General features: G+C 45.6%; 1 protein-coding gene across 1 annotated transcript in view; it reads left to right on the top strand.

Moving 5' to 3' along the window:
• The window catches only part of LOC102462403 (ALK receptor tyrosine kinase), a 122,142-nt gene that overhangs the window by 17,827 nt on the left and 90,169 nt on the right, over nt 1-14,146 (top strand). The window contains exons 2-3 of the mRNA XM_075925355.2: nt 5,884-5,978; nt 9,380-9,523. Coding sequence (XP_075781470.2) covers nt 5,884-5,978; nt 9,380-9,523 — 239 coding nt within the window. The remainder of the gene's footprint in view (nt 1-5,883; nt 5,979-9,379; nt 9,524-14,146) is intronic.

The following is a 14,146-nucleotide window of genomic DNA, read 5'->3' on the forward strand; positions in this document are numbered from 1 at the left end:
AGATAAAAGGAGTTCAGTGTTTCTGTCACTGACAAGTAGACACAAGACTATCAACTAATTAGCCATACAGGAAGTCTGATAAACACAATAGGACAAATTTTGCCATCTGTTGTATTTGTACAGCCCAAGTGGTAGCAATGAGGCTTAGCATTCACTTCACTTCACAAATTGACCTATTCCATTTACCAGACATCTTATGTGGCCATCTTAGATAATAGGCCTCTCTCCATAATCAGACCAATTATGTCCTGGCAGGAAAGACCTGATGAGACATGACTATAATGGGGCCGTGAAGGGCCAACTTCAAAGGATGAAAAACTTGGATTCAGCCCAGCCAATCACTCAGTTCTACAAACAGTAAGGGTCAGATTTCAAAGATGCCTAAAAAAGGACACAGGCTTCTAGTGGGACTGTCAATTTCCCTCTTTAGGCATTTAAATACCTTTGAAACCTGGCCATAAATGCCTATCTAAATATTCTTGAGTTTGCAAATTTGGCTTTCTATCACCTCTGTTATATGAATTGATGGGTCTCAGTTCAGCTTGTAATGGACACATGTCTACATCACAGAAGTCATCTCTCTAACCTGCATTCTTTTGACAGCCTACGAAGCAAGGTGAAAATACTGAGTGGATTGATAAACAGATGTAAATCAGTAAAAACCAAACTCCCTTTCATAAAAAAATTGGTACTTTATCAGTAAATATTGGTAAAAACTGAAAATATGGAACACCATTTCCACCCCACCCCTGTCTCTTTAGTAGAGGCCATGGTGATGAGAAGAGCCAGCCGAGCTGGGCTCTGACTTATCTCTGAGACAATGGTGGCCAAAAGCTGGATTGTTTGGGCAGAAAGACTTATTCTTACAAAAAATAAGAGTTTTCAATTGCCAGTGACCATGCGCTGTTTTCAAGGCAGTGCTTCTGGAGCTGGGTGGCAATATTCCAGTTTGTGAGCAAGCTCACAGCAGGTTCCACAGAAAAATTTTAGATACTCATCATGGAGATCTGCCTCTTTTCTCAATCAGCTCCACAGTCATCTTTGGCTGCAGCCGAATCTGCAGCCAAGGTAACAGCAATGGTGATTCTGCTCCATTCCTCCTGATTGAAGTCCTTGGGGACTTTCTGAAGGTCACATAGTGAGTCAATGACATTGTCTGTAATATAACTCAGATCTCCAGCCACTCAGTGCTGTACCTTAAATGCTATATGTGTTGTGCCAAGTATTAAGTGAGGGGAATGTGAGCCACTTGGGATGCCTGGTGTCACTGTGTTCATTTGTACATCAGTACCCAGAATACTTGGATAATTTTATTCAAAGCATATTGGGGTTTCAGCCTTGGTGCAAAAAGAAAGTTATGGATGGGTGGACAGATAGAGGCCTGTGTGTATGTGGGTGCATCACTGTGGGTTCCAAAAGCAAAAAGTGCTATGGAAAGCTTTTTCCAGATTGACCCCCATGCCCATATTAAGGCTTCAAGCAGATTGATTAAAAACTGCAGAGCAGTGGTAGGCAACGTACGGCCTATCAGTGTTCTACCTGCAGCCCCCACACCCTTCCCCTCTTCCCCCCCCCCCATGCCTCTTGCACACTGGGAGCCCTGCACTTACCTACTCTTCCTACTTACCCCTTTGCTCCCAGCACTTCTGGAGCACCGTGAATCAGGTGATTCACACCCCAACCCCACCCTCGTAGACCTTGAGTGCTACAGAGGAGCTGATTTCAGCTTTCCTTCCCAGTTATGTGCATTAGGGGTACAACACTTCAATATCTAGAATCAGCTGGCTGACAGGGTTCAAGCTCTGGGAGGGCAGGGTAGGGTAAAGGATTCTAGATGCATGAATCAGCTGATTCACAGTGCTCTGGAAATGCTGGGAGGGAGGAGGAAGAGAAGGGATGGAGTGTACCCAAGGGAGGAGGCAAGGAAGAGGCGCCGAGTAGGAGATTGAGGGAAGGGCTGGCGAGGGGGCAGGCCCTGCAGGAGAGGGTAGGTTCAAGCAGCCTCTGCCAAAATGAGAGGTGACACTCATTTAACGCAAGGGCACGTGAGGTGTATGCTGACTGCACACAACGAGGTGTATGCTGAGTGCCCCCTCTGCTTCTTTATGTTAGTTTTGCCAGCAATTTAATTTGCCCCTAATAATGGATCACTTTGTGCTGAAAAAGCATGGTAAAGAAGGAGAATCAAGTGCAATGTATTTAATTCATTGGGTCACAGCTCATTTCAATCTTGCTGCCCACTGAGATGGAGGGCCACTCATTTGGCCCACTCAGTAGCCTTGGTTGCCTATAACTACTCCAGGTTGTTGCAGCACCTGAACAGGGAGGGAAAGAAATCTTAGCTCAAGCTAGTATTTCCTAGCCAATAAAGGTAGCTCAGTTCAGAAATAAAGGCAATAAAGGTTGTTCAGTTCAGAAAACGTTTATGTTTTGACATCTGATTGAGTTTCCTCTGATTGTTAGCAGTGTTTCTCCTTCAGAATATATGCAATTCTCAGTGTCAGTCAGCCTCTCTTAAACAGCTGCTGCTTAGTCTTGCAGAACATTTTAAAAATCATTCTGTGCTTGATACATTCCCTGTCCTTTCCATGCTGAGGGGAGAATCTTCAGTATCACAGCATTACAGTTTTGCATTTGCAGAAAGAAAGAGTGAAGGAATAAATAGAATCTTCTCAGATCAGGGCATTTTCATGGAGATAAGGGGCAGGTTTTTATATTGTTTCACTCCCTTTATGACAGGAGGTACAATGAGACCGCCAACAGCTTTACTGCTTGCGGATTCCTGGTTGTGCCAGTTCCTTTGTGTCTGTCCCCATAGTAAAGAGGACGGTGGTGGGGACAGGAAGTAAGTGCAGTGGGCTTCACCCCAGCTGACATAGTATCTTTGGGTATGTCCACACTGCAGTTAAAAAAACACATGACTGTCCCATGCCAGCTGACTGATGCTCGTGGGGCTCAGGCTAAGTGGGTGTTTAATTGCAGTTTGAGAGTTTGGCTCTCATACCCTGCAAGGTCAGGAGAGTCCCAGAGCTCAGGCTGCAGCAGTTAAACGGTCTCTTGGTCTGTGCCCCATGAGCCAGAGTCAGTTAGCTCTGGCCATTAACGAGTGTCTAATTGCAGTATACATATGGAGTCCATAGACACATGGCATAAGATAGAGCATCCCTATGACTGTTCTAACATGGGCTAGGGCTTGGACAGAGAATCAGGAAGCAGCAGAGACTCTGGCTCAAAATCATTCCTGTTTTTAAGATTTCATATTCTCTAGCTACTCGGTCCTTGCCTGAAGGTATCATTTTGTAACCTTGATACAACCTTTGAGACCAACCTCTTGTTCAAGCGTCACAGCTGGTTACTGTGAGAAATTATCCTTATGTCCTAAGGATAGGATTATGACTCCAGGTGGCAGAAAAGCAGCAGGAACAGATAAAATTGCAAAGCTAAGACTCGAAGAGCCAGTTTAATCCCATGAGTACTCTCTATTATTACCAGCTATATATTGTAGAACTGGAAATATTTATTGTAAATTAATATATTTGCCATATCAGTTGACTTGAAAAATCATTGAAAATGAACTTGCCATGATAGATCATCCTAGCTTCCCTCTGAATGCCAACTGGGAGCATGAAAGTGATTTAATGCAAATCTATGCTCAGTCTCTTTTGCTCTAAAGTAAACAGTTCTGTGGGTCCCATAGTCTGCAAGTGGAAATTCTTCTGTCATTTGTCTTGCAAGATCTGAGTCAGAGATTCCGAATTTCCTTTTATGATGAATCAATGGTAAATGCATAGCCTAGTGTAGGGGACAGCAGGCTGGTAAAATTTTCAACCGTGCCTTAGTGAGTTAGACTTCTAAGATCCACAAAGGGATTTAGGTGCTTAGCTGCTTCTTTAGATGCCTAAATCCAAAATTTAGATCCTCAAAACCTCTGCTCAGTTACCATCTACCTTTTGTAGGTGCCTAAATCCCTTAAGCATTTAAGTTTTTGCTAGTAAAGTTATCTAGGTGCTTAAAATTCTTCCGCTAGGCATGTACAAGCCTGCCCAAGTGTTGACTCCCAGCCCCTAACTCATGTCTAAGACCCAGCATGTTCCTCAAAGTAGACATCATCCTGCCTATTGCATATGTGGGGCCCAGTAGTCCTGTGGTTGGAATACTCACCCAGACACTCAGGTTTGGACAGGGTGTGGTGGGTGGTGTGTTTTTTCTTTCTTTCAGTGAATAGTTATGTTGCTGAAAAATGCATTTTTCAGGGAACCAAAATTACTTGTGAATTTGTCAAATATTACAAATAGCTATGGCCAACCTCCTCCCCCCCCCAAAAACCCCAACCCTATAAATCAAACACCTAAAAATGTCAAAAGAGATCATGAAGAAGAGACCTTTTTGAATCAACATTGAAACATTTGTTTTGATCTCAACAAAAATTTTTGTCAAACTGGAACATTCAATTTTTTTTCAAAACTGTTCATTAACACAGCTCTCATCATCTCATCCAGGTTCAAATTCCATCTCTACCTCATGTGGAGCAGATATTTGAACTCAGATCTCCTACCTAATGGGTGATTACTAGGCTATGGGTTTCTTTAAAATGGGCATCTTGGTCTTTCCTGTTGAGGCTATTCTGCTCTGTGAAATATTTAAATATTGATTGGGCCAGAGAGAGAATGGAAGTGACTATATAAGCCAGGAGTGGGCAATAATTTTTTGCCAGGGGCCACTTCAGAAATTTTTGAAGTAGCCCTGTGCCGCTCTGGAAAGCACAGGGCCTGAAGTGGAAGGGGCATAGCCCACGGAGGCCCTTTTGCCCACTTCAGATATAAGCCCAGAAGTTAAGGCACTTACCTGAAAGCTGGAAGACCTGGGTTTAAATCCCTATCCCACAGAGAAGCAATCCAAATCAGAGCTCCTTGGTTTCTTTCAAAGAAAAGCTTGTGTTGAACAACGAGCCAAAGCACATAAGTCAGAGCCTCTAAACATTAAGCAGTTCAATGCTGAGCCTAAGTCGTCATGGTAGATTCAGCCCAACATTTCATAGTCACTTTTGTAAAGGGAACCCATGCTTTGAAGTCATTCTGGTGCTTTAGATAATTTTACCTTGAGAATTAAGAGAATTGCTTTCTGTTCTAGCTTCCACCTTTGACTTACTGAGTTTGGTCAAGACAATTAGGCTGTGTCTAGACTACACCTCTCTGTCGACAGAGAGATGTAGATTAGGAATGTCAAAAATGCTAATGAAGCCGGAATTTAAATATCCTGTGCTTCATTAGCATGAACTTGGCTGCCGCTTTTTTTTCCGACACGGCGCTTTTTCAGAAAAAAAACAAAACTCAGCAGTCTAGACGGGGTTCTGTCAAAAAATAAACCCTTTTCCAACAGATCCTGAATTCCTCAAAAATGTTACAGGATCTGTCGAAAAAGGGCTTATTTTTTGACAGATCCCCGTCTAGACTGCCGTTTTTTTCCGAAAAAGCTCCGTGTCGAAAAAAAGCGGCGGCCATGTTTATGCTTATGAAGCGCAGGATATTTAAATCCCTGCTTCATTAGCAATTTCGACGTGCCTGATCTACATCTCTGTGTCGACAGAGATGTGCAGTCTAGAGATACCCTCACTCTCCTCGTGCCTCAGTTTCCCCCTAACAAAAGCATACACCTACTCCCTGTGTATCTGTCTAGGTATTTCAACAATTCCCATCAGCAGAGAATGCAATTTACCTTTGCAAGTCAGAGTTTAGTATTCTTTCTCCATTACCATAAGATTGCAGGATCATATGTCAAAGTAGAAATTTTCTCTCGTCTAAAATGTATGCTTTTATTTTTGGAGATCTCTGGAATTACATTTCCTTAACTCTTTCCCTCCTTTCCTCCTCCATATTTGTACAGGTTTTGGCTTCAGATCATCACTTCATGGGAAGAAGAATCTGATGCAGTTGTTGCTTTTGACAATGTCTCTCTTAGCTTGGACTGCTATCTGACAAGTAAGTGTGCCTCTTGCTAACCTTTTATTTGTGCCCAGGTGAAGGGGTAAAATTGTACCTGTGTGCAAATGAAGGAGACTTTTACTAAATGTTTTATCAGTCAGCTTTAGCTTTGACTTTGTATTTGAACGGATAATGGTGGAGGAGTAGAAACTACAAATCCAGATGGTGGCATCACCTGCCTACACCGTATGGCTCAAAAGCCAATTTTTGGTTGCAAATTGTTCTTCCTGAATGGGTTTGTCATCTCTGACAATAAACTGATTAAATAAATAGAAACTAGAAAAAATCAAACCTAGGTATTCTGTGAATGACACTAATTTCATAAGAGCATCAGCTTAAGTGTTCTTGTTGGAATAGGGCTGTTTCATTTGACTCTTGCAAAGGATATGTCTCAATCAAAACCCAGAATCTAAACTGTGCTCCAACCTTCAAAGGAAGTTTGGATCTAGTCCCAAATTTTATGGCTGTCTCAATAGCTATAGCTTGCCCAGCCTAAACACTGGGTTAAAGAATCACCCCATGGTCTTGGGAGGTTTAGATTTGGATTCAGCATTTATGGCTGGCCCATCTCTAGTCTCATATGTGGCAAATTATCTAATTTGTAAGTGTGTTAAATGATCTCAGTATCTTCCTGCAACCTTGAACAGAAATTGATGTGAAGGTGAAATGGACAAACTTTAAATAGCAAATCAATAGAGTTATGTGTCTACCATTCCTCTTCAAGAGCTGTCCCTGTGAGTGTTCCACTCTAGGGGTACGTCTAAACTACAAGGCTCCGTCGACGGAGTCATGTAGATGAATTTACTCGACAAAGGGAAATGAAGCGGCGATTTAAATAATTGCCGCTTCATTTAAATCAAAATGGCCACCACTCTGTGCTGATCAGCTGTTTGTCGGCACAGCGCGGCAGTCTAGACGGAGATCTGCCGACCCCAGAACCCTTCGTCAGCAGATCCTTTATGCCTCGTAAAACGAGGCTTACAGGATCTGCCGACAAAGGGTTCTGTGGTCGGCAGATTCCCATCTAGACTGCTGCGCTGCGCCAACAAACAGCTGATCGGCACAGCACAGAGGCCATTTTTATTTAAATGAAGCAACGATTATTTAAATCGCTGCTTCATTTCCCTTTGTCGTCCTGCCTCATCTACATGGCTCCATCGATGGAGCCATGTAGTCTAGACACACCCCTGGGATTGGTGTTGGTACATGCCAGCATCATTGATCAGAGATCTGCGGCAGCTGTGCCTGGCTGGGATACACACGCACAGTTGGTGTCTCACAGAACCTGAGAGTCCATTTGACATGCATGTGTTCCAACCCCCCTCAGCTTTTTCACAAACGTCCGCTGCTGAAGAGAGAACTCAGAGCAGTACTTCATCTCCTCCTGTAGTTAGATATATAAAAAAAATACAAAGATAAGTTAGAAAACCTCATCTAATTTCTCCCTTTCCTATAGGAAGTTAATATAGTTGTTAGTGTTAACCCCCCTCCCGCTCCCTCTCCCCCTCCCCACACACACAGCTATCAGTGTCCCCATTGGAGAGTGACTTCCCAAGCCAGCTCTCCATCATGCCAGGCTCCCCCAGATTCCAAAAGTACATCTCATGTTTGGAGTCCATGCCATGATCCAGCAGGCACTCCCTTTGTGTCACATGTCTGGGTGAGATGCATATCCCATCCAAATGCATCCACTGCAAAAATCTCAAGGTCAGGGCTTGTCACATTTGAGACCTCCACCTGAAAATAATTTGAATGAAGAAATCTCTCCAGTTGGCCTCACAAACAAGCGAACCTAAACTCTCGGCCAAATGGTCTCCCTCTCGTTCTGAACCAACCAAGGAGATGGTTCAGTCCTCCTCAGGAGAAGAGGAAGACAGCCTTGTCCTCTCCCCCGAGGGAATTGCATACCAAGAAATGGTCCCTGGTGAGACTGTTACCACCAGTGAGGCTTCCTCTAGAGCCATAGTGTCCAACGTGCTAGCCACTAGTCACATGTGGCTATTCAGCCGGTTGAGTGTGGCTAGTTGGCATGAATAATGTGCCTAGTTTGCTATAGCAGTAACCACTATAGCAGTTACTGCTTTAGAACTGGTTGGACATCACGGCTCTAGAGCAGGAGTGGGAAATAAGCAGCCTGCAGACCAGACACGGTTAGCCCCTGGTGGGCTGCCAGATGCTTTGTTTACCTGCACGTCCGCAGGTATGGCTGCTCATTGCTCCTGTTGACTGTAGTTTGCCATTCTAAGAAGCTCTTGCAGCTATCAGTGGCTGGGAATGTTGAACTGCAGCCAACGGGAACTGCAAGCAGTTGTAACTGCAGACATGCAGGTAAATAAAGTGCCTGGTATTTTACTTAGAACAAAAACCTTCCACAAATTTCTCAGACTTTTCGAATCCATTGCTGACTGATCCAAAGGTTCAGCTGTTTCAAAACAATGCTTATCCAAGTGGATATTAGACTGCATTAAGGCGTGCTATTGAGAAACACGATCTCGATGCCCCTGAAGGCATATGCATGCATGCCACCCACGTAGTCTCCATTTCCACAGCTTTCCTACACGATATACCTCTGACTGAGATATGTAAAGCAGCCACTTTGAAATCACATACATTTGCCACAACTAAGACTCTACTAAGCTGCAAATTACTATCTGCCACTACCAATTAAGCAATTCCAAAGTCTTCCCAACCATAAGGGACACTGCCCGTCACCTGGAGTGGAGCACCCCCAAGGACAACACTAGAAGGAGAGAGGGTTCCTCACCTTGCACAATAACTGAAGTTTTGAGATGTCTCCCCCTGTGGGTGCTCCACTACCCACCCTTTTCCCCTCCACTTTGGAGTTTGACCTAAGGAGCCCTATAGCAGAGAAGGAACTGAGGGGTCGGGAAAGGCGTGCACCAAATGGACTTGCAGGTGTTGCAAGATACCAACTGAACACACGCATCCCGACCAGACACTGCTACTGAAGATCTCCAATCAACAGCACCAGGATACACCATCACCTGGAGTGGAGCACCCAGAGGGGCACACATCTCAATGAATCTCAGGTTGTGCTCTAGTTGAGTAACTCTGTCTTTTAGAACTGAAATCTTGGTGAGGCCTACTCTGATAGACTGTATCCCTTTCAGATCTCTATTTCAGTGTATGGGCTTCATTTGCTTTGCGTTTTTGTTCAGGATGCTTTCCTCCTGACACCTTTCCTCCTTCATTTGTTTCAACTCCCACAGCAGCGGGAGAAAAAAAAAACCTTCTGCTCTCCCATTGTTTTGCCTTGTGGCTTGGCAGACTCTTGACCCAGGCAGAGTGGCTGCCAGTTGTTACTTACCTCCATTTGCTGAGACACATAATCTCTGAGGGTAGTCATAAACCAGACTGTGGTTTTTTTTGTGTTCTAGTCAATGGAGAGAAGACTTCTCGAGATGCAGCTCCGGACTTGAGCAATCTTCTCACCAAAAAAGACAGCCAGAAAAGGATCAGATTGGAACAAAAGATTCTAGAAAGCCTCCAACTCAACACTGTTCCCGTCTCTGGTCCTGCAGGTAGGGAATTTCTATGGCTGAGAATCATTCCAGGGCACTCAGCTTTCACAGTAGTTCAGATTTCAATTGAACACAGTGGAATCCAATATAGTTTATTATCAAAGAAAACATAAAAAGCCTTTCACAAGTCCCTGGAAAAACTAAACCCATCGGAGGACATCAAAATGTAGTAGGTTGCTAATTAAATTAATTTGGTTTGTGAGCTACAAAAGAAAATAACATGGGTGTAGGGAAGTTCTCCTCAAAGCAGTGTAATGGTCACTTTGAGATTGTAAATTTGTTTGGCCTCTGGATCATCTGAAAAAAAAAGCCATTCTCAAAGAAAATTACACAGGAAAGTCCACATCACTAATCTAGTCCATCCCTGTTTAGACCCAACTTCCTAGTTTGCATCTACTAGTGCCACTTCCCCTCTTTTTGGTATTAGTTTCAACTCCAGATTATTTTAATCTAGTGAAAGAGCTCCTCATCCAATCTCGGTCTCTCCCCTCCCCCCCAACCAAATTTATTTCTATTCGCCTTATTTGCATCACTGGCTTCCAGTCCCAGTCTCCACTACTCGCAGTTTCCATTCCCAGTCTCCTTGCCCAGCTATGTTCGGGTATGTCTACACTACAGCGCTATTTCAAATTAACTTAATTAATTAATTTGAAATAGCTAATTCGAATTAAGCTAATTTGAACTAACGCATCTATACACAAAAACTATTTCGAAATATCAAAATGTTATTTCAAAATAGCACGTCCACATTGAGTCGACCCTGAACCGAAGTTAAGGCTGTCTGGAAACAGTGCTGGCAGGGCTTCAGGTTAGGGCTTAGTGTGTGGGGCTGCTGCCTGAGGCTAACTGAACTCCGTGCTTAAAGGGACCCTACCCCCACCCCGGACAGACAGTTCTCAGGGTTCCCCGCTTGCTTGTCTATCTCGATGAGGGACAGTAAAGCAGTCCTGTCTTGGAGTGCCCTAAGTGCCCAGACTCAGGACACGACAGCACTAGGCCACATGGAGCCAGAGCTGCCCCTGGGCACGCCGGTGCATCTTGTGGGATCATTGCCATCAGCCCAGCTGCACTTGCTGCAGGCTGCCATCCGGGGAATCCATCGGGGGGCTGTCAGGATCCAGGAGGCCCTGAGGGAGAGCATCCACTCTGAGGAGCCCTCAGAGCCTCCCTGGTCCTCCCCACCGGGGGCTTGTGCTCCAGTCCTCCCTCACATCCTTCCACTTACGCCTCCCTAATCCTCCTTCCTGATGTCAAATAAAAGACACATATGTTCAAAAATAGAAACTGGGTTTATTGAACAAAACTGGGGGGGGGGGGTTGAACCTCTGGGGAGACTGGGAAAAGGAGGTGGGAGAGGGGAAGAGAGATGGTGGGAGAGGGGAGGGGGAAACCTGGGAGGAAGGAGCTGGAAGGGGGAAGCAAGGGGAAGAAGGGGAAGGGGAAGTTCAGGGCTCAGGGCTGGGGGTCTCGCTGGACCAACTTGACTTTCATGCTAACCTGCTCCTGGGTTCACATGTGGCCTTTGGTGGCCAGGCTGGCAGCTATCCTGCCATAGACGGCCGCGTTCCTCCGTCTAGTGCAGAGATCATGGACGTTGGGGGCATCCCCCCCAAACCTGAATAAGGTCCATGATCTCCACCCTGGACCAAGAAGGTGCCCACCTTCTCCAGCCCCTGTCAGGCTCCTGGGAGCTGGCAGACTGCTCCTGGGGAGCAGTGGAGGGCTGGCTGCCAGTGGCTTGCTGGCTCATGTTTTGGGACCCCTGGGTCAGGGCCCCTGGTGTCCACTGCTGGCTCTGGGCTGGCTGGCTTGGAGCTGGCACAGGCACTGTGGACAGAGTCTACCCCTTTAATGGCTCCAGGGCTGGGAGAGAGGAGAGTAAGTTTTCCTGGTTGTGCCCAGAGTGGCCACCAGGGCTCCCTGGGAAGGGCTGGAGGCCCCCTATTTCGAATTAAGTATCTACACAGCACTTAATTTGAAATAGCTATTTTGAATTTGGCATTACTCCTCATAGAATGAGGTTTACCAAATTTGAATTAAGGGCGCCGCTATTTCAAATTTAATTCGAAATAGCGGTTTGCATGTATAGACGCTATTAAAGTTAATTCGAAATAATGGCTGTTATTTCGAATTAACTTTGCAGTGTAGACATACCCTTAGAGAGAATCTGTGACTCCTTATACTCACAGTTTCTCTCCTCTCACTCTCTGTTCTTAGTCTCAGTCGACTTTGTCCCCTCTCACCAGCGCTCGTCCCCTCTGCATTCAAATCAGACATCCTCATTTCCTCTTTCTGAGCACTGGAGAAGGAGTCATCAGGAGCGCAGGAGAGGGAAGCTCTCATGGATATGTTTGCTTCAGTTTCTATTGTCTGTTACGTGGGCAGCTGATTTTCATGAATGAGGATCAGAGCTATTAACAAGTTATATATCTACCAACTTCAGATAACATCCTTTCTTCTGGGAGATACCCCTCCTGAAGGTTGAGGAACCCAGGGCACTAAGAGGGTACGTGATTTGTAAACCCCGTTAACAAGCTCTGAAATTTGTTCACACTTCCTTCCCACCAGGCAACTGAACATTTACCCTAGAGTAGTAGTAGCAACAGAAGGAATATGCTATAATTCTCTCTAGCAACTATTGTACAGCAGCAGAATACTAGAACAAAAGTTGGTAGTTAAGGAATTGGACTAGAACTTGAGATCTGAATTCAGTTTCTGAGGCTACCATAGACTTCCAGTGTGACCTTGGTTAAGTCACTATGGGTAACATCTGCAGCAGCTCCAAAGAAATATAGGATCGTAAGTTGCATTTTCAAAGGGAGTTAGGAAACTAAGTCTTATGGAACTCAGTCATGCTTAGGAGCCTAAAATGCACTTTTGAAAATTAGATTCCTAATTCACTTAGGCACTTTTGAAAATGTTAATTCATTTTCTCTGTGCCTTAGTTTCCCATATATAAGTGGGGATAATTATGCTGTCCTACATCACAGAGATGTTGTGAGAATTATTTACTGATGTTTGTGAAGTGTGATCCTGTGGTACGAAGAACCATAAAAGAATCAACAGAGTTGACTGCCCATAAGAACATGGGCAGTCAGTGAAGGTGGGGTGGGGGAGGCAGGACCACTCCACAAAGTGGAGAGGAGGCGGGGCAGTATGTCGAGCTCACCCTCACCATCACTATGAGGAGGGGAAGAGAGGGCAGAAGGTGAGCGTGCATGCACCCCATGCTCCCCAGCCCAGAGTACAAGGGAGGAGAGTTCGTGGCTCCAGCCTCCCCGGCCCCAGAGTACGGGAACGGCTGGCAGTGGGGCCAGCAACACTCCACCTCAGTACGCCTACAACAGGTGTTGCGGGGGAGGATAGTGGGCGGGGCCATGCCTGGTGGTTTGGGAAGGCAATGCCTCCCCCCACCTAGCATACGGAACACCCATACACTGAAATGCAAGCACTGATATTCCTGTGCAACTGACACATGGTATAGCATTTTTCCTACAGAGACACCCTGCTTTAGGTAACCTTCTCCCCTTTCTTTCCCTCCCAGTGGTGGTGGGAAAACCATTTGATAGCATTGCACAGAAGAACTAACAAGCATTAAAATCACTTTGTTCTCTCCTATCACATTCCCCCATCACTTTCCTTTCTATCGATGCACGTACAGATCACATTTGTAAAGCCCAACTATCCTAACTGTTAAAAAAAAAATCAATCCATTCTGAACGGAGCTGTTTCAGCTCCCCTGTGGCCACTCTTACCAATTTCCCGTAGAGGGGGAGTCACGTTTGTCTGCAAATAGCTGCTTCATGAAGAACCTATTCCCTGAATAAAATAAGGCCTCTTGCCTTAGAATCACAGAATCATAGAACACTAGAACTGGAAGGGACCTCAAGAGGTCATCGAGTCTAGTCCCTTGCCCTCATGCCTTTTTTTTTTTTTAAGCAATGGATGAACCTCGGGTTCAGTTTAGATTAGTGTCCAAAATGTATCCAAATGTAATCTAAGCTTGTTGAGTCTGCAAGGTAGAGCTGGGAATCTCATAACAACATGCTGCCCTATCAAAATGCCATTACTTCTAGCTTCTTTCTGGTCTGGAAATACTGAGGGAACAGGATATTTCTGCTCAACTTTGTGTCCCATCTGATATCTTGCAATTCAAACAGGTAGCTGTAGCAAACAGGTAGAGACTGAACCTCTCTTAACTGGGACTCTCTGGTCCGGCAGCATCCCTGGTCCAGAAAGACCAGGGATGTTCCAGGACAAGAGAGTCCCATGGACAGCTGGGGGCTGGGAGTCCAGCAGCAGGGCTTCCTCCTGGTGGTGACACTGGGTGGGCCTGGGGGGCGGGAGGCAGCAGTAACACTGCCTGACAGGCTGGAGCCCAGCAGCAGGACTGCCATCTGGTGGCGACACTGTGGAGAGGAGGAGAAGGGAGGATGGGAGGCAGCAGGGCTGCCTGGCAGGGCTGGAGCCCAGAAGCAAAACTGCCCAGCAAGACTGAGAGGCAATGGGGTTACCTGGTGGTGCACCTGGGAACCTGGCAGCAGGGCCGCCCCGCTGCACAACCAGAAGCCCAGCAGCACAGTGGGACTAGGAGTCAGTGGGACTGTCCCGAGGGGCCAGGAG

Source organism: Pelodiscus sinensis, chromosome 3 (genome assembly GCF_052426305.1).
Source record: "Pelodiscus sinensis isolate ZL-2025 chromosome 3, ASM5242630v1, whole genome shotgun sequence".
Lineage (NCBI taxonomy): Eukaryota > Metazoa > Chordata > Testudines > Trionychidae > Pelodiscus > Pelodiscus sinensis.